This window comes from Somniosus microcephalus, unplaced genomic scaffold, assembly GCF_052327205.1.
Source record: "Somniosus microcephalus isolate GS21.2 unplaced genomic scaffold, FLI_Smic_1.0 unresolved_chr1, whole genome shotgun sequence".
Classification (NCBI taxonomy): domain Eukaryota; kingdom Metazoa; phylum Chordata; class Chondrichthyes; order Squaliformes; family Somniosidae; genus Somniosus; species Somniosus microcephalus.
In genome coordinates this window covers 150,303,158-150,323,457 of record NW_028225179.1, presented here as the reverse complement: position 1 = coordinate 150,323,457, position 20,300 = coordinate 150,303,158, and the positions used below count along the sequence as shown (strand labels likewise).

At 49.6% G+C, this 20,300-nt stretch overlaps 1 protein-coding gene across 2 annotated transcripts in view; it reads right to left on the bottom strand.

Moving 5' to 3' along the window:
• LOC147096252 (cytochrome P450 2K1-like) overlaps positions 1-20,300 on the bottom strand; it is an 86,845-nt gene that overhangs the window by 32,265 nt on the left and 34,280 nt on the right. For both annotated transcript variants that reach the window (XM_085975099.1, XM_085975098.1), the window contains exons 3-5: positions 18,713-18,862; positions 10,146-10,306; positions 2,887-3,060 (exon numbers count right to left, since the gene is read on the bottom strand). In XM_085975099.1, coding sequence (XP_085831225.1) covers positions 2,887-3,060; positions 10,146-10,306; positions 18,713-18,862 — 485 coding nt within the window. The remainder of the gene's footprint in view (positions 1-2,886; positions 3,061-10,145; positions 10,307-18,712; positions 18,863-20,300) is intronic.

The following is a 20,300-nucleotide window of genomic DNA, read 5'->3' as shown; positions in this document are numbered from 1 at the left end:
TCTGTCGACCTCCGACGTAAGGGATGTTCTACGCGGAGTGAACACACGAAAGGCTGCTGGACCTGATAGCATCCCTGGACGGGTACTCAAGGAATGTGCTGATCAGCTGGCTGATGTCTTCACCGCCATCTTCAATCTGTCATTGGCCCAGGCAGTAGTCCCTACATGCTTCAAGACCGCTACCATTATTCCTGTGCCAAAGCAAACGGCTGTGACGTGCCTGAACGACTATCGACCTGTCGCACTCACACCCATCATAATTAAGTGTTTTGAGAGACTGGTCCTGGCTCACATCAAAGCCAGTGTTCCCGCCTCTCTTGACCAACACCAGTTTGCCTATCGTGCAAACAGATCAACGGAGGATGCAATCACAACTGCTCTACACTCTGCACTGAATCATTTAGATGGTAAAGAGACCTACATCAGAATGCTGTTCATAGACTACAACTCAGCTTTCAACACTATCGTCCCCAACAAGCTGGCCACCAAACTCCACACTCTTGGCCTGAACACTTCCCTCTGCAACTGGACCCTGGACTTCCTAACAAACAGACCCCAGTCTGTCAAATTAGGTAACCACACCTCCCCCCCCCTGACCCTGAACACGGGGGCCCCACAAGGATGTGTGCTGAGCCCCCTCCTCTACTCCCTCTTCACCCACGACTGTGTGGCTGTTCATGGTTCCAACACCATCATCAAGTTTGCGGATGATACCACGGTAGTAGGCCAGATCACCAACAACGATGAGTCAGCCTACAGGGAGGAGGTCCAGCATCTCGTGAAGTGGTGCGCCGATAACAACCTGGCCCTTAACATCAAGAAAACCAAAGAAATCATTGTGGACTTCAGGAAGTCTAAAGGCGGAAGTCACACCCCCATCCACATCCATGGGGCTGTGGTGGAAAGGGTGGACAGCTTTAAGTTCCTCGGAGTCCACATCACGGAAGACCTCTCCTGGTCCCTCAATACCTCCTCTCTGTTGAAGAAGGCCCAGCAGCGCCTATATTTCCTAAGGAGGCTGAAGGGATGTAACCTGTCACCCCTGATCCTCTCTAACTTTTACCGCTGCACAATAGAGAGCATCCTGACGATCTGTATCACAGTATGGTATGGCAGCTGTAGCTACTATGACCGGAAAGCCCTGCAGCGGGTAGTCAAAACTGCCCAACGCATTACCGGCACCCGGCTACCAACCATAGAGCACATATACCAGAAACGCTGTTTATGGAGGTCACGGACCATCATCAAAGACCCTACCCACCCCAGCCACAGTCTGTTCGCCCTCCTGCCATCTGGGAGACGCTACAGATGCATTCGCACCCGAACGACCAGATTTAGGAACAGCTTCTTTCCCAGGGCTGTCATCCTACTGAACTCCACAAATAAACTCTAAAGCCTGCACATCTGACAATGCACTTTATTATGGTTATGTTTATGTTAATGTATTACAAGCCAAATGAATGTTGAATGTTTAAATGTCTTAATCTAAATGTACACTCTCGGGAGCCGCAAGCCTACATTTCGTTGTACTGCACTTGTGCACCAACAATGACAATAAAGTTGATTATTATTATTATTATTATAAGGCTCCTGTCTCTTGCACCCTCTCCTGGTCTTGCCCCCTCCTGCTCCCTGAGATGTCCGACTCCCTGTCTTTCTTTGGAGTACTTATATTTACCACGTACCCCACTCCCGCCTCCTCTCCCCCCGCGGACACCAGATTCTTTAGGGAGAGCCGAGCCATATTATGGCTCGACTCTGCCCTCGACCCGTGCTGCCCGCTGCTGTCTTTGTCCTTTTCCACTGTACTTGTTGTGTTTTCCACCATCTCCATCCTGTTCGCTGCTCCACAATTTTCTGCCGCTTCATGCGCTCTTTTCTCGTTCCATTCATCAGCTGTGTCCACTCCTCCAGCCGCTCCACTCACACCTCCTGCTCCTTCTCCTTCTCTCATCTTATCACTCAAGGGGCTTCCTTCTGCCGCACACTCACAGCGGGTGGGGCCTTTGTGACACACCCCACAGCTCTCCGCCTTGCAGCTCCAAGCAATGTGCCCAGACTCACCACAGTTATAACAGTACAAGTCTGGAGAGCTTCTTACAAGATGGTAGTGTCCAAGACAATAATAACAAACCTTCACCTGGTTATCATGCTATATGGCAATGACTTCACCCCCTCTGGGAACCCCAACTTTACATAACGGGTTCCATCTGCTACCCGTGTTCCTGGATAGTATCTCCTCTTTATTGCTGAGCAAATTTTAATGTCCCACAACTCCAACTTTTTTATTAGCACATCGTCCTCAATATAAACCGGCAGGTTTAAGAATGAGACCACCACCTCTTCCGAATATAGCAGAGATACCTCCAAGAACTTATCTCCAACCTTCAAACTCAGTAAAAGTCTTTCCGCCTTGAACCCAACATTCGGCTTTGGTTGGCAGACAAAGCAGCTTCCCTCACCTGGATATTATCCCAAGCTCGTATCCCCTTATCCTCGCACTGAAGCACTGCCGTGTTTTCTTTTACAAACCTCCTGGGGTCCCGGCCCAAATTTTTGGGCCTTTTTTTCTCCCTTCCCACAACGTTTTCTCTCCTGATTAAATTCATCCTGGGGACATTGTCCTCTAAGGGGCCTGGCACTCCGAGCCCCTCAGCAGCCATCCAGCTGCTGTTTAAGGACCAAAAAGGCCCTAAAACCTGAAAAAACCCACCACCAACGTTTTACAAATTCACTCCAACTCCCTGCAGTAATCAAGCACCCAGCAGCATCTGCTCACTCCTGGCCCCTCCCACCGAGAGAGTGCTACCCACTGAGCCAAGGCTTTGGGAGTAGATTATCACTGTAAATGCTGTATTTATTACTGGGTGCAGATTATTACTTTACCTCTTGCTGTTTGACAACGTAAGTATCAATGAAGCTCCTGATGTCATTCTCATTCATCTCTTGCTGTTTAACTTTGATGATGTTCTTCAAACACGTCTTCAGCATCTCAAAATGTTTGCAAATCTCTTTGTGACTTCCAGGCAGAAACCTCAGAAATGGATAAGCATTAAACACCTGCCAAACATTATATAAAACCATTAGTTGCTGTCAAAATAATTAGGTATTAGCGACAGCTCATAGCTTCCAAGCAAAAGTTTGCACGGGGGAGAACAAGTGGCATCAAAATATACTTAGCAACAATTTTGATCTCAGTTTCCTGAGCCTGGAAGTTACGCTGTACGATGTTATTGCAAGAATGATGACTGAATTTAGATCAGATTCATTCTTTTAATGGAGCCATTAACCCACTTTCTTTAAATGGGCTAATACCGCTGTTAGAATCAAAATCTTTTGTCCAATACTTTAAACGTCATACTTAACATCGCACAGCATAATTGCTGGGAACATAGGAACAGGAAGTAGGCCATTCAGCCCCTCGAGCCTGTTCATCCATTCTATTAGATCGTGGCTGATCTGAGGTGTATATATCAATGGCAATTTTAAATATAGGCAATAGTGTAAAATGGGTGAAATTGATTTGATGCCCATTATACAGCCCACCTGACATTCCACTCCATTGACTTCAATGGAAATAGACATTGGGCGTGGTGTACAATCGGGCGAGGTGTACAATCGGGTGAGGTGTACAATCGGGCGAGGTGTACAATCGGGGGCGGTGTATAATCGGGCGAGGTGTACAATCGGGCGAGGTGTACAATCGGGGGCGGTGTACAATGGGGTGAGGTGTACAATGCGGTGAGGTGTACAATCGGGGGCGGTGTACAATCGGGGGCGGTGTACAATCGGGGGCAGTGTACAATCGGGCTAGGTGTACAATCGGGCGAGGTGTACAATCGGGCGAGGTGTACAATCGGGCGAGGTGTACAATCGGGCGAGGTGTACAATCGGGGGCGGTGTACAATCGGGGACAGTGTACAATGGGGCGAGGTGTACAATCGGGTGAGGTGTACAATCGGGCGAGGTGTACAATCGGGCGAGGTGTACAATCGGGGGCGGTGTACAATCGGGGGCGGTGTACAATCGGGGGCAGTGTACAATCGGGCTAGGCGTACAATCGGGCGAGGTGTACAATCGGGCGAGGTGTACAATCGGGCGAGGTGTACAATCGGGGGCGGTGTACAATCGGGGACAGTGTACAATGGGGCGAGGTGTACAATCGGGCGAGGTGTACAATGGGGTGAGGTGTACAATGGGGTGAGGTGTACAATCGGGGACAGTGTACAATGGGGCGAGGTGTACAATGGGGTGAGGTGTACAATCGGGGGCGGTGTACAATCGGGCGAGGTGTACAATGGGGCTAGGTGTACAATCGGGCGCGGTGTACAATCGGGGGCGGTGTACAATCGGGGGCGGTGTACAATGGGGTGAGGTGTACAATGCGGTGAGGTGTACAATCGGGGGCGGTGTACAATCGGGCGAGGTATACAATGGGGCTAGGTGTACAATCGGGCGCGGTGTACAATCGGGGGCGGTGTACAATCGGGGACGGTGTACAATCGGGCGAGGTGTACAATCGGGGGCGGTGTACAATCGAGGGCGGTGTACAATCGGGGGCGGTGTACAATCGGGAGCGGTGTACAATCGGGCGAGGCGTACAATCGGGGGTGGTGTACAATCGGGGGCGGTGTACAATGGGGCGAGGTGTACAATGGGGTGAGGTGTACAATCGGGGACAGTGTACAATGGGGCGAGGTGTACAATGGGGTGAGGTGTACAATCGGGGGCGGTGTACAATCGGGCGAGGTGTACAATGGGGCTAGGTGTACAATCGGGCGCGGTGTACAATCGGGGGCGGTGTACAATCGGGGACGGTGTACAATCGGGCGAGGTGTACAATCGGGGGCGGTGTACAATCGAGGGCGGTGTACAATCGGGGGCGGTGTACAATCGGGAGCGGTGTACAATCGGGCGAGGCGTACAATCGGGGGTGGTGTACAATCGGGGGCGGTGTACAATCGGGCGAGGTGTACAATCGGGCAGGGTGTATAATGGGTCGAGGTGTACAATTGGGCGAGGTGTACAATCGGGTGAGGTGCACAATCGGGGGCGGTGTACAATCGGGCGCGGTGTACAATCGGGCTAGGTGTACAATCGGGCGAGGTGTACAATCGGGGGCGGTGTACAATCGGGCGAGGTGTACAATCGGGCGAGGTGTACAATCGGGGGCGGTGTACAATCGCGCGAGGTGTACAATGGGGCGAGGTGTACAATGGGGCGAGGTGTACAATCGGGGGCGGTGTACAATCGCGCGAGGTGTACAATGGGGCTAGGTGTACAATGGGGCTAGGTGTACAATCGGGCGCGGTGTACAATCGGGGGCGGTGTACAATCGGGGGCGGTGTACAATCGGGCGAGGCGTACAATCGGGCGGGGTGTATAATGGGTCGAGGTGTACAATTGGGCGAGGTGTACAATCGGGTGAGGTGTACAATCGGGGGCGGTGTACAATCGGGCGAGGTGTACAATGGGGTGAGGTGTACAATCGGGCGAGGTGTACAATCGGGCGAGGTGTACAATCGGGGGCGGTGTACAATCGAGCGAGGTGTACAATCGGGGGCGGTGTACAATCGGGGGCGGTGTACAATCGGGCGAGGTGTACAATCGGGCACGGTGTACAATCGTGCGAGGTGTACAATCGGGGGCGGTGTACAATCGGGGGCGGTGTACAATCGGGCGAGGTGTACAATGGGGTGAGGTGTACAATGGGGCGAGGTGTACAATCGGGCGAGGTGTACAATCGGGCAAGGTGTACAATCGGGGGGGTGTACAATCGGGGGCGGTGTACAATGGGGCGAGGTGTACAATGGCGAAGTGCACAATCGGGTCGGTGTACAATCGGGGGCGGTGTACAATGGGGCGAGGTGTATAATCGGGCGATGTGTACAATCGGGCGAGGTGTACAATCGGGCGAGGTGTACAATGGGGCGAGGTGTACAATGGGGCGAGGTGTACATTCGGGGGCAGTGTACAATCGGACGAGGTGTACAATCGGGCGAGGTGTACAATGGGGCGAGGTGTACATTCGGGGGCAGTGTACAATCGGGCGAGGTGTACATTCGGGGGCAGTGTACAATCGGACGAGGTGTACAATCGGGCGAGGTGTACAATGGGGCGAGGTGTACATTCGGGGGCAGTGTACAATCGGGCGAGGTGTACAATCGGGCGAGGTGTACAATCTGGCGAGGTGTACAATGGGGCGAGGTGTACAATCGGGCGAGGTGTACAATCGGGCGAGGTGTACAATCGGGCGAGGTGTACAATCGGGCGAGGTGTACAATCGGGCGAGGTGTACAATCGGGCGCGGTGTACAATCGGGCGAGGTGTACAATGGGGCGAGGTGTACAATCGGGCAAGGTGTACAATGGGGCGAGGTGTACAATCTGGCGCGGTGTACAATCGGGCGAGGTGTACAATCGGGGGCGGTGGACAATCTGGCGCGGTGTACAATCGGGGACGGTGGACAATCGGGGGCGGTGTACAATCGGGCGAGGTGTACAATCGGGGGCGAGGTGTACAATCGGGCGAGGTGTACAATCGGGCGAGGTGTACATTCGGGGGCAGTGTACAATTGGGCGAGGTGTACAATGGGGCGAGGTGTACATTCGGGGGCAGTGTACAATCGGGCGAGGTGTACAATCGGGCGAGGTGTACAATCGGGGGCGGTGTACAATCGGGCGAGGTGTACAATCGGGCGAGGTGTACAATCGGGCGAGGTGTACAATGGGGCGAGGTGTACAATCGGGCGAGGTGTACAATCGGGCGAGGTGTACAATCGGGCGCGGTGTACAATCGGGCGAGGTGTACAATCGGGGGCGGTGGACAATCGGGCGAGGTGTACAATCGGGGGCGAGGTGTACAATCGGGCGAGGTGTACAATCGGGCGAGGTGTACAATCGGGCGAGGTGTACAATCGGGCGAGGTGTACAATCGGGCGAGGTGTACAATCGGGCGAGGTGTACATTCGGGGGCAGTGTACAATCGCGCGAGGTGTACAATCGGGCGAGGTGTACAATGGGGCGAGGTGTACAATCGGGCGAGGTGTACAATCGGGCGAGGTGTCCAATCGGGCGAGGTGTACAATGGGGCGAGGTGTACAATGGGGCGAGGTGTACAATCGGGCGAGGTGTCCAATCGGGCGAGGTGTACAATCGGGGGCGGTGTACAATCGGGCGAGGTGTACAATCGGGCGAGGTGTACAATCGGGCGCGGTGTACAATCGGGCGAGGTGTACAATGGGGCGAGGTGTACAATCTGGCGCGGTGTACAATCGGGCGAGGTGTACAATCGGGGGCGGTGGACAATCGGGCGAGGTGTACAATCGGGGACGGTGGACAATCGGGGGCGGTGTACAATCGGGCGAGGTGTACAATCGGGGGCGAGGTGTACAATCGGGCGAGGTGTACAATCGGGAGCGGTGTACAATCGGGGGCGGTGTACAATCGGCCGAGGTGTACAATCGGGCGAGGTGTACAATTGGGCGAGGTGTACAATCGGGCGAGGTGTACAATCGGGCGAGGTGTACATTCGGGGGCGGTGTACAATCGGGCGAGGTGTACAATGGGGCGAGGTGTACAATCGGGCGAGGTGTACAATCGGGCGAGGTGTCCAATCGGGCGAGGTGTACAATCGGGGGCGGTGTACAGTCAGGCGAGGTGTACAATCGGGCGCGGTGTACAATCGGGCGAGGTGTACAATGGGGCGAGGTGTACAATCGGGCGAGGTGTACAATGGGGCGAGGTGTACAATCTGGCGCGGTGTACAATCGGGCGAGGTGTACAATCGGGGGCGGTGGACAATCGGGGGCGGTGGACAATCGGGGGCGGTGTACAATCGGGCGAGGTGTACAATCGGGGGCGGTGTACAATCGGGGGCGGTGTACAATCGGGCGAGGTGTACAATCGGGGGCGGTGTACAATCGGGCGAGCTGTACAATCGGGCGAGGTGTACAATCGGGCGAGGTGTACAATGGGGCGAGGTGTACAATGGGGCGAGGTGTACAATCTGGTGAGGTGTACAATGGGGCGAGGTGTACAATCGGGCGCGGTGTACAATCGAGCGAGGTGTACAATGGGGAGAGGTGTACAATCGGGCGCGGTGTACAATGGGGCGAGGTGTACAATCGGGCGAGGTGTACAATCGGGCGAGGTGTACAATCGGGCGAGGTGTCCAATCGGGCGAGGTGTACAATCGGGGGCGGTGTACAATCGGGCGAGGTGTACAATCGGGCGAGGTGTACAATCGGGCGCGGTGTACAATCGGGCGAGGTGTACAATCGGGCGCGGTGTACAATCTGGCGCGGTGTACAATCGGGCGAGGTGTACAATCGGGGGCGGTGGACAATCGGGCGAGGTGTACAATCGGGGACGGTGGACAATCGGGGGCGGTGTACAATCGGGCGAGGTGTACAATCGGGGGCGAGGTGTACAATCGGGCGAGGTGTACAATCGGGAGCGGTGTACAATCGGGGGCGGTGTACAATCGGCCGAGGTGTACAATCGGGCGAGGTGTACAATTGGGCGAGGTGTACAATCGGGCGAGGTGTACAATCGGGCGAGGTGTACATTCGGGGGCGGTGTACAATCGGGCGAGGTGTACAATGGGGCGAGGTGTACAATCGGGCGAGGTGTACAATCGGGCGAGGTGTCCAATCGGGCGAGGTGTACAATCGGGGGCGGTGTACAGTCAGGCGAGGTGTACAATCGGGCGCGGTGTACAATCGGGCGAGGTGTACAATGGGGCGAGGTGTACAATCGGGCGAGGTGTACAATGGGGCGAGGTGTACAATCTGGCGCGGTGTACAATCGGGCGAGGTGTACAATCGGGGGCGGTGGACAATCGGGGGCGGTGGACAATCGGGGGCGGTGTACAATCGGGCGAGGTGTACAATCGGGGGCGGTGTACAATCGGGGGCGGTGTACAATCGGGCGAGGTGTACAATCGGGGGCGGTGTACAATCGGGCGAGCTGTACAATCGGGCGAGGTGTACAATCGGGCGAGGTGTACAATGGGGCGAGGTGTACAATGGGGCGAGGTGTACAATCTGGTGAGGTGTACAATGGGGCGAGGTGTACAATCGGGCGCGGTGTACAATCGAGCGAGGTGTACAATGGGGAGAGGTGTACAATCGGGCGCGGTGTACAATGGGGCGAGGTGTACAATCGGGCGAGGTGTACAATCGGGCGAGGTGTACAATCGGGCGAGGTGTACAATCGGGCGAGGTGTACAATCGGGCGAGGTATACAATCCGGGAGAGGTGTACAATGGGGCGAGGTGTGCAATCGGGGGCAGTGTACAATCGGGCGAGGTGTACAATTGGGCGAGCTGTACAATGGGTCGAGGTTTACAATCGGGCGAGGTGTACAATCGGGCGAGGTGTACAATCGGGCGAGGTGTACAATGGGGCGAGGTGTACAATGGGGCGAGGTGTACAATCGGGCGAGGTGTACAATTGGGCGAGCTGTACAATGGGTCGAGGTTTACAATCGGGCGAGGTGTACAATCGGGCGAGGTGTACAATCGGGCGAGGTGTACAATGGGGCGAGGTGTACAATGGGGCGAGGTGTACAATAGGGCGAAGGTGTACAATGGGGCGAGGTGTACAATGGGGCGAGGTGTACAATGGGGCGAGGGGTACAATGGGGCGAGGTTTACATTCGGGGGCGGTGTACAATCGGGCGAGGTGTACAATGCGGGGCGGTTTACATTCGGGGGCGGTGTACAATCGAGGGCGGTGTACAATCGGGAGCGAGGTGTACAATCGGGGCGGTTTACAATTGGGCAGCTTGTTCAATATCACCCATGTTACACCTTCGCCCAAAGTTAAAATAAGCCCAAATATCTCGAGCAGTGTCGCATACTCTCAATACTGCACGGGAACGTAACTCTAATGTAAATCTTGGAGTGGGGCTCGAACCTACAACTTTCTGATAGAGGAGTTTAGACGTTCGCAGTGGAGTCAAAGAATGGAGCAGCGCTCAAAGACAGCTGCTCCTTTGCCTTCGGAATGCAATTGATCGGCAGTTCCCTCTCATTATATATTCAGGGCTCAGGGCTGGTCGCTGTTCCAGCTCCGATCGATGAAAGTATTGTGGCAACCTGTAAAGCGTGACATTCCCACAGTTGTAAGCAGCAAAAGTTACCTGGACCATGGGGCTACCAAGCAGTCGAAAGCTTTCATGAACCATGTTTCCTATGGTAAGAAATGTCTTGTCCTCGTAATCAAACCGGTCTCCAAATACTATGGAACAGATGACATTGGCCGTGGCAAAGTTTGTTATAACATCCGTGTCAAACGGCCGACCTACAAACACGAAGATGCAGAATGGGGACAGATAAATATCAGTCATTAGGAGGGGTTTTCCTGAATCTGTATTCATGTGAGCGTTTCCAAGCCTTCCCCAGTCATACCTATTTATATTGGCACCCATGGACATACACCCAGACACACGCACTCACTCAGAGATACACACACACATACACACACACATACTCACACACACACACGTGTCAGATGTCAAAGTCCACAAGTTAAAACTCAACCAAGGTGCTTGCAAGACACTGCAGAACTGAAGAAATCGCAACAGTTGGACCTGCTCTCTCACCAGGAGCTACCCTCAACGCCCACAATAAAAAGTCAGTGAGCACATTCACCGTGCCCACGAACGGACATTTGGAAACCATCACACATCCACTTCTCAGCTTCCTTAACCCCCCCAATTTTATACAATGCAGAATGTATGAGAAAAAAACTCTTCAAACTTAAATATACCAATGCACAATGCAGCCAAATTTTTAATAAGATCATCTGTATCCAACATGTACATTGTCAAGTCACCATTGAAAATACAGCATAAGCATTATTCAGGAGATCAAATAAATTGGGCAGATTCTACAATACGGAAAATCAAACTGAGTCTGTAGAAGGTACATTTGAGATCGGTCCAATGGACTTCGCTCATTTCATATTTCTCATGTATTTATAAATGTAGTGTCCGTGTGTAGATAAAGACACTGAAGGCAGGAGTTGGTTCATAGGTATTTACTAAGCAAGTCTGGGGGGGGTGCTAAAGGATATACACAATACACAGGCTTATATAGCCCAAGTGGCAATTACCAGCATTACGCACACCTGGGGCTCTTAAAGGCACATACACCACAATTGCTCTTAAAGGCACATACACCACAATTCCTCCCCTTCTAGCTAACTAGTACATCATATTTTAAGTAATTATTAATTACATGTTATATGCAAAATAATATACATTGCTGTATTAATTAATTATAAGTTAGTCTCTCAGGAGGCTTCCTGACTCGGTCCGGATAATGCCTCGGGGGTGTAGTAGTTTCTGGTGGTGTAGTAGGTTCTTCTGGCAAGGCTGATTCGGCTTGAAGGCCAGTGTCGGGTTCATCGGGTTCCAGTATCACCGGATCGGAGGTAGATATGGGTATCTCTACTTCATCGTTAGATGTATAGCATGGTGGTGTAGGTTGTCCCTTTTCGGATGACTTGATGATTTGGTCAGCATGGCGCCTTATTATGCTTTCTCCGATGTCCACGGTATACATCAGTGGTCCTAGTCGTGTGCAGATAGTTCCAGGCTGCCATTTCTCGGTACGGTAGTCCCGGGCCAAAACCGGTTGGCCTATCTGGAAGGCCCTAGTTGGCCTTTCATTCATGCCCTGAAACTGCCGGCTCTCCACGTCCCTTCGGATGTTGGGCTTGACCAAATCCAGCCGGCATCTTAGGTTTCTATTGTAGAACATCATGGCGGGAGTTTGGTTTGTAACCATATGCGTTGCATTCCTATATGCAAATAAGAAGTTATCCACCTTGTGCTGAAGTTTTATGTCTTCATTACCCATGGCCTTTATGGCCTTCTTGAAGGTCTGGACAAACCTTTCAGCCAATCCATTGGTGGCGGGATGGTATGGGGCGGACGTGTAGTGCTTTACCCCATTGTTCTTTAAGAACTTTCTGAATTCTTCGGACACAAATTGCGGTCCATTATCAGAACATATCTGTTCCGGCAGCCCATTCCTGGCAAATATGGTCCTTAATACTGTGATGGTTTTTTCCGTGGTGGTGGAGGACATCTTTATTACCTCCGGCCACTTGGAGTGTGCATCAACTGCGATTAAGAACATTGAGTCCATAAATGGACCAGCAAAGTCGATGTGCACCCTTTGCCAGGGAGATGAGGGCCACTCCCATGGATGTAGAGGGGCCTGTGGCGGAGCATTTTGGACCTTCTGGCATCCTAGGCAGCTCTTGGTCATGTCTTCGATGTCTCCATCGATACCTGGCCACCATACAAACGCCCTAGCTAGGTTCTTCATTTTCACTCCACCCAGATGCCCCTCGTGAAGCTCCTTTAGCACTTTATCCTGGAGTTTGGGTGGAATCACCACTCTGGATCCACACATCAAGCTTCCTCGGCACACTGACAGCTGTTCTCTTCTTTGCGAGAATGCTGGCAACAGTGGTTCGCCATGTGCTGGCCATCCCTTCATTGTTAAATCGTAGACCCGTGAGAGAGTAGGGTCATTTCTGGTCTCCCTTTCAATGGCAGAATTTGTCACCGGTAGACATTCCACTATGGTAGAGTGGAATATCTCTACTGGGTCTACTGTAGGTGCCTCTTCTATTGTTGGCAACGGCAGGCGCGATAAACCGTCAGCATTCCCATGCTGTTTTGACCCTTTGTATTCAATGTTGTATTGGTGTGCCCCTAGAAAAAGGGACCACCTCTGTAGTCTTTGTGCCGTCATAATGGGGACACCTTTCTTAGGGTTGAAGATGGAGATGAGGGGTTGATGGTCAGTCAGCAAGGTAAATTTTTGTCCGTGTAGGTAATGGTTGAATTTCTTCACTCCCCATACCAGGCTGAGTGCTTCCCTGTCTATCTGGGAATAGTTACGCTCAGCTGAGTTCAATGAGCGTGACGCAAAAGCTATCGGCCGTTCCGAGCCATCAGGGAATCTATGGGACAATACCGCTCCTATGCCATAAGGGGATGCATCGCACGCCAGTCTGATTGGTAGTGATGGGTTGTAATGAGCCAAAACTTTCTCGGATGTGATTAAGTCTTTACATTTATGGAAGGCACGTTTACAGTCTTCGTTCCATTTCCAAATCAGTCCTGTGTGTAGAAGATCATTAAGAGGGTGTAGAATAGTTGATAAGTTCGGTAAAAATTTATGATAGTAATTTATTAATCCCAGGAATTACCTCAATTGTGAAACATTTTCAGGTGCTGGGGCTTTTATAACTGCTTCAATTTTTTCAGGTGACTTATGCAACCCTTCCTTATTAATTATGTGGCCACAATATGATATCTGATTTTGGAAAAATTCGCACTTGGGGCGATTTGCTCGTAGGCCCCGTTCTTTCAGCCTAGTGAGCACCTGCTCCAAATTGGCAAGGTGCTCGTTGTCGTTTTCTCCTGTTATAAGGATGTCATCTAGGTAGCATTGAGTCCCCGGAATCCCTTGCAGGACTTGCTCCATAGCTCTTTGCCAGATAGCTGGAGCTGATGCTACTCCAAAAACCAGTCGATTGTACTGGTACAGGCCTTTGTGTGTGTTTATTGTGAGATACTTTTTAGAGGTCTCCTCAACCTCCATCTGTAGATATGCCTGTGCCAAGTCAATTTTTGTGAAACGTTTTCCTCCGGATAGTGAGGCGAAAATATCTTCTATCCTCGGAAGAGGATACTGTACCGTGTGAAGGACCGGGTTTACAGTCACCTTAAAGTCCCCACAGATGCGAATTTTTCTCTGTTCCTCAGAGTTATTTTTCAATGCTTTTTTCATGACTGGAACGATGGGTGTTGCCCATTCGCTCCAATCTATTTTGGATAATACGCCTGCCTTTTCCAAATTCTCCAGCTCTGCCTCGACTGCCGGACGTATTGCGTATGGCACCGGTCTTGCCTTAAAAAATTTTGGAATTGCTGCATCTTCCACTTTTATTGAGGCGGTGATGCCTTTCAAGGTTCCTAGTTTCTCTTGAAACACTTCTTTGGCGTTGGCCAAGATGTCTTTTAATCATTCAGGTATGATGTCATCCTTGTTTTTTTCCTTACTGGTCACCGTCAGTGCCTGAATGGAGTGCCAGTCTAAACATATCTTCCTTATCCATTCACGTCCCAACAACGGTGGACCACCATCTTGTAGAATGTATAAATACAACTTTTGTATTTCTTTGCCGTTGTATACCACAGGCACCTTTATTTTTCCTTTGGGATATACTTTCTGCCCCGTATATGTTTTTAAGATAATGGATGTGTCTTTTAGAGGTATATGCGAAAATAGCCTCTCGTAATCTCGTCGATTTATTACGGTTAGAGCTGATCCTGTATCTAGCTCCATTTTAACTGGGGACCCTGCTATTATGAGGGTAACCCAAATGGTCTGGTAATCTTCATTGGCAATTACATGATGTAATTTGAGAGAGCTTAGTCTCTTGTTCCCGGAGTCGCTATCGCTCTTCTGGTCTTTGGAGCTACTGTCCGTCATCATTTGTACCTTTCTGTGCTTTTCCTTATTGATTCTTTTCCCGTTAGTGGATTTTTTATTTTCAGATTGGCATACACGTGGAATGTGTCCCATCTTTCCGCATCGCCTGCATGCTTTTTCTTTGAACCAGCAATCCCTCTGGTCATGGTTGGATCTGCCGCAGCGATAACATCTCTTGAAACCCCGTGTCATTTCATGGGTGCCGAAGTCCTGTGGCCTTTGCTGTATCTTTGCCGCTCCTATTGCACTGAAAGCCTTGTCCAGTGTTAAATCTTTTCCAGAAGATACCTTTTTTTGTGTTTCTACACTTAGGGGATCGCAGATGAATTTGTCTTGCAGAGAATCTGCCAGCCCTGCCTCGAATTGGCAGTGTAGGGTATCAACAATCTCCTCAAAATTCTTGTCCATCGGTTCGGCTGGAGTGATTAAGTTGCGTAACAGCTTGTATGTTTCTGCGCCCATTAGATCCAGAAGCACTGAAGCTTTTTTTTCATCTTCTATTCCATTTGCGGTGCAAAACACCTCCACTCTTTCTACATATGTGGTCCAATTCTCTATCTTGTTATCAAAAACATCAATATTGCCAAAGTTAGGCTCTGTTTCGTTATCAAAAGCATCAATATTGCCAGACTTGGCATTTCCAAAAAAAAAATATGGCGCTTCCCGCGCTTTTTTTTTTTCTCTCTGTAGCAACGATATGGCGCTTCCTGTGCTTTCCCGCCGCTGTTACCGATAACAACGCTGTTTTACTGTGGTTTCTGTTTATTCACTGTTGGAGACTCGTTCCCGACGGAGGTCTAAACGCTGACCTGCTTGCTGCGCCGGCCGTCTCCCGAGTGCACCCTCCCAGTCCGTTATTGCTTGCCTCCGATTTCGCTGCCTGTCTCAGCTGTAGAGCCCGATGCTGGAGCCCCAGCCTGACGCCCAGGAAGGATTAGCGCAGTACCTGCCACCAGCTTGGCCAGCTGGTGAAACCACAGTTTCTCTTACTTCCTTGAGTCTTCTGGACGCTGGAGGAATCGATGTCCTTGAGGTGCTGCCGAATTGCAGGTAAGTCCGTTTCCACTTCGTCGCCACTGTAGTGTCCGTGTGTAGATAAAGACACTGAAGACAGGAGTTGGTTCATAGGTATTTACTAAGCAAGTCTGGGGGGGGTGCTAAAGGATATACACAATACACAGGCTTATATAGCCCAAGTGGCAATTACCAGCATTACGCACACCTGGGGCTCTTAAAGGCACATACACCACAATTGCTCTTAAAGGCACATACACCACAATAAATCTGTGAAATTGTACATTATTTCATCAATTTGTTTTTATCTTATCTCATTGGATAGAATTGGACTACCCGGACACACAACTGGAAAGGTACCTCACTGTCTCTATCTCCCATTCAAGCTCATTAACGAAAGGTTCTTACAACTGTGGAACTCATTACTTTAATGTTCATTTAATCCTATAATCTACAGAATTAAAAAGAACAAGTATATTGTCACCTAACCACATTACCTCCTCCTTCTCTGTTCAATCTGAATTCCAATTCTGGCCTCTTGAGCATCCCCAATTTCCATCGCTCCACCATTGGCAGCCGTGCCTTCAGCAGCCTGGGCCCTAAGCTCTGGAATTCCTGCCCTAAACCTCTCTGCCTCTCTACCTCTCTCTCCACCTTTAAGACAATCCTTAAAACCTACCTCTTTGGCCAAGCTTTTGAGCACCTGTTCTAATGTCTCCTTCTGTGGCTCGGTGCCAAGTGCTGTCTGATTAGAAACATAGAAGATAGGGGCAGAAGTAGGCCTTTCGGTCCCTCGAGCCTGTTCCGACATTTAATGAGATCATGGCTGATCATCCAAATTCATTACCCTGTCCCTGCTTTCTCCCCATATCCCTTGATCGCTTTAGCCTTAAGAAATATATCTAACTCCTTCTTGAATATATTTAATGAATTGGCCTCAACTGCCTTCTGTGGTAGAGAATTCCACAGGTTCACCACTCTCTGGGTGAAGAAATTCCTCCTCATCTCAGTCCTAAATGGCTTACCCCCTTTCCTTAGACTGTGACCCCTGGTTCTGGACTCCCCCGCCATCGGGAACATCCTTCCTGCATCTAGTCTGTCTAGTACTGTTAGAATTTTATAAGTTTCAATGAGATCCCCTCTCATTCTTCTAAACTCTAGCGAATATCGACCCAATCTCTCTTCATACGTCATTCCTGCCATCCCAGGTATCAGTCTGGTGAATCTTCGCTGCACTCCCTCCACGGCAAGAACATCCTTCCTCAGATAAGGCGACCAAAACTGCATACAATACTCAAGCTGTGGTCTCACCAAGGCCCTGTACAACTGCAGCAAGACATCCTTGCTCCTGTAAACAAATCCTCTCGCTATGAAGGCCAACATACCATTTGCCTTCTTAACCGCCTGCTACACCTGCATGCTTACCTTCAGCGACTGGTGCACAAGGACACCCAGGTCTCACTGCACTTTCCCTTTTCCCAGTCTATTGCCGTTCAGAAAATAATCTGTCTTCCTGTTTTTGCCACCAAAGTGGATAACCTCGCATTTATCCACATTATACTGCATCTTCCATGCATCTGCCCAATCACCCAACCTGTCCAAATCATACTGGAGATTCTCTGCATCCTCCTCACAGCACACACACCCACCCAGCTTTGTGTCGTCTGCAAACTTGGAGATATTACATCTAGTTCCCTCATCTAGATCATTAATATATATTGTGAATAGCTGGGGTCCTAGCACCGATCCCTGCAGTACCCCACTAGTCACTGCCTGCCACTCGGAAAAAGACCCATTTATTCCAACTCTTTGCTTCCTGTCTGTCAACCAGTTCTCTATCCAAGTCAGTACCTTACCCCCAATCCCATGTGCTTTAACTTTGCACGCTAATCTCTTATGTGGGACCTTATCGAAAGCCTTCTGAATGTCCAAATACACCACATCCACTGGTTCTCCCTTATCTATTTTACCAGTTACATCCTCAAAAAATTCCAGATTAGTCAAGCATGATTTACCTTTTGTAAATCCATGTTGACTTTGTCCGATCCTGTCACTGTTTTCCAAGTGCTCTGCTATTACATCTTTTATAATGGACTCTAGCATTTTCCCCACTACCGATGTCAGGCTTACCGGTCTATAATTCCCCATTTTCTCTCTACCACCTTTTTTGAATAGTGGGGTCACATTAGCTATCCTCCAATCCATGGAAACTGTTCCAGAGTCTATAGAATTTTGGAAGATGACCAGCAATGCATCAACTATTTCTAGGGCCACTTCCTTAAGTACCCTAGGATGTAGATTATCAGGCCCTGGGGATTTATCGGCCTTCAATCCCGTCAATTTCCCTAACACCATTTCCCTACAAATACTGATTTCATTCAGTTCCTCCCTCTCATCACACCCTATGTTCCCCGACATCTCTAGGAGTTTATTTGTGTCCTCCTGTGTGAAGACAGGACCAAAGTATGTATTTAATTGGTCTGCCATTTCTTTGTTCCCCATTATAAATTCCCCTGATTCTGACTGCAAGGGACCTACGCTTGACTTCACCAATCTTTTTCTCTTCACATATCTATAGAAGCTTTTACAGTCAGTTTTTATGCTCTCTGCAAGCTTACTCTCATACTCTATTTTCCCCCTCTTAATTAATCCCTTTGTCCTCCTTTGCTGAATTATCACACTGTGAAGCACCTTGGGATATTCTACTGCATTAAGGTCGCTATATAAATGCAAATTGTTGTTTTTAATGATTTCTTACACTATGGGTCTTGGCCCATCACTTATTCCTTCATCTGGGACTACTGAGTCACCTGGGTCCAACCAGCAAATACAGGACAAGTGTGTGCCGACAGGTTTATCCCCTCAGTGGAACTCACCCAGTTTTCATCCATTAATTTAATGATTGATAAAATCAGACGGGCTTCCCTTCCAGGCATGCACTCCTTCCTGGCTGATCAGATACACTCAAAGTGATTCAATAGTTCTAGGGGCATGGAGAGTCAAATTTGTCCCTCTTAATCATTTCCTTCTTTTCTACTTATTTATTTCACAATTATTTTAATCTCCCAGATTTGGCACATGCAGGAGAGTATAGCAGGACATTTAAGGGCTGAACTGTTGGATGGGTGAGCAATGACTCCTCATACAGTAATACTGAGCTAACACACAGACTCACCTTTGTACGATTCAATCTTTCCCACCAGGAACCCAGCTTCCTCGATTATTTTTTCCTCGATGGATTTCTTGCCCATTCCGAAATCCCGCAGAGTCGATAGCATGAACCTTCGCATTTGTTTCCACGGCTCACCATTGGACCAAACGACACCTGCAGGTCAACCCAAAGAGCTCGTCAATCTGTACGTCCTGCCTTAGTGAGATGACGAGGTCAAAGGCCAGCTGGTGCCAAGTGTTATACAGAAGTGTGACAGGGACACTCTTGTTATCACCTACAGAATCATATAGCACAGAAGGAAGGCATTTGGCCCATGGTGCCTGTGCCGGCTCGTTGAAAGAGCGATCCAATTAGTCCCACTCCGCCCGCTCTTTCCCCATAGCCCTGCAAACGTTTCCTTTCCAAGTATATACCCAATTCCCTTTTGAAAGTTACTATTGAATCTGCTTCCACTGTCCTTTCAAGCAGTGCATTCCAGATCATAACAACTCGCTGAGCAAAAAAAAAATGTCTCCTCATCTCCCCCTGGCATTTTTGTTCCTCTACAGAGACCTTCACTTCTTCTTCTGACATACTGTTGATATAATCCCCACCTATCCAATCCTGCCCTAAATTCTGACGTTCCATCTGTTTTTATGAAACAACTGCTGTTCCTATATATCCGATTACGTTATAATTTTTTTCCTCACAATTTTCTCATTTTAAGCTAAGTCGCACTAGCTATCCTCTTCATACAAGAGAAGCAAAACCATTTATCTTGGGGAATTACAAAGGAAGACTTACAGGCTATTTCAGTAGAAGTGTGAAATATATCACACCCCACCACCTGCACATAGGCTTTAAAAAAGCTACAAATCCACCAGCAGTCTTAATACAATGCCTCTATATATGTATGGCTCAGCGATATCTGTTGGGCCGAATGGCCTGTTTCTGTGCTGTAAAATTCTGTGTAAGAATGCTTTGATAAAGGGGCTCACAGGCTCTTCACCTCTAACATCTAGTCTGCTCTGGTTCAAACAGAGCAGGAGAGCTGGTCAAATGTTCCTCTACAGAGACCTTCACTTCTTCTTCTGGCATATTGTTGATATACTCCCCACCTATCCAAAATAACAACAGAAAATGCTGGAAAAACTCAACAGGCCAGGCAACATCCGTGGAGAGAGAAATAGAGTCAACGTGACAGCTGCCATGTGGGAGAGAAAAAAAAGGGGGGGAGGGCCAAAACAAAGGTGTGGATAAAAAATATATGTAAAAATGTAATGGAGGCAGAGGTTATGATCTGAAATTGTTGTACTCTCTATTGATTGTACTCTCTATAGGTTGATTGGCTATGATAAATTGACCCTTAGTGTTAGGGGGATTAAATACGTGGGGTTACGGGGATCGGGTGGGATATGTGTCAGTGCAGGCTCGATGGGCTGAAATGGCCTCTATCTGCACTGTGGGGTTTCTGTGATTCTGTGAGTCCGGAAGGCTGTAAAGTGCCTAATCGGAAGATGTCTCCCATTCTGCCAGCGCATTTCACACCTAATCTAGAGCCGTCTTTTGTCTCTGTACTAGTCCTATCACCATCTCGGCTCGTTTTGAATAC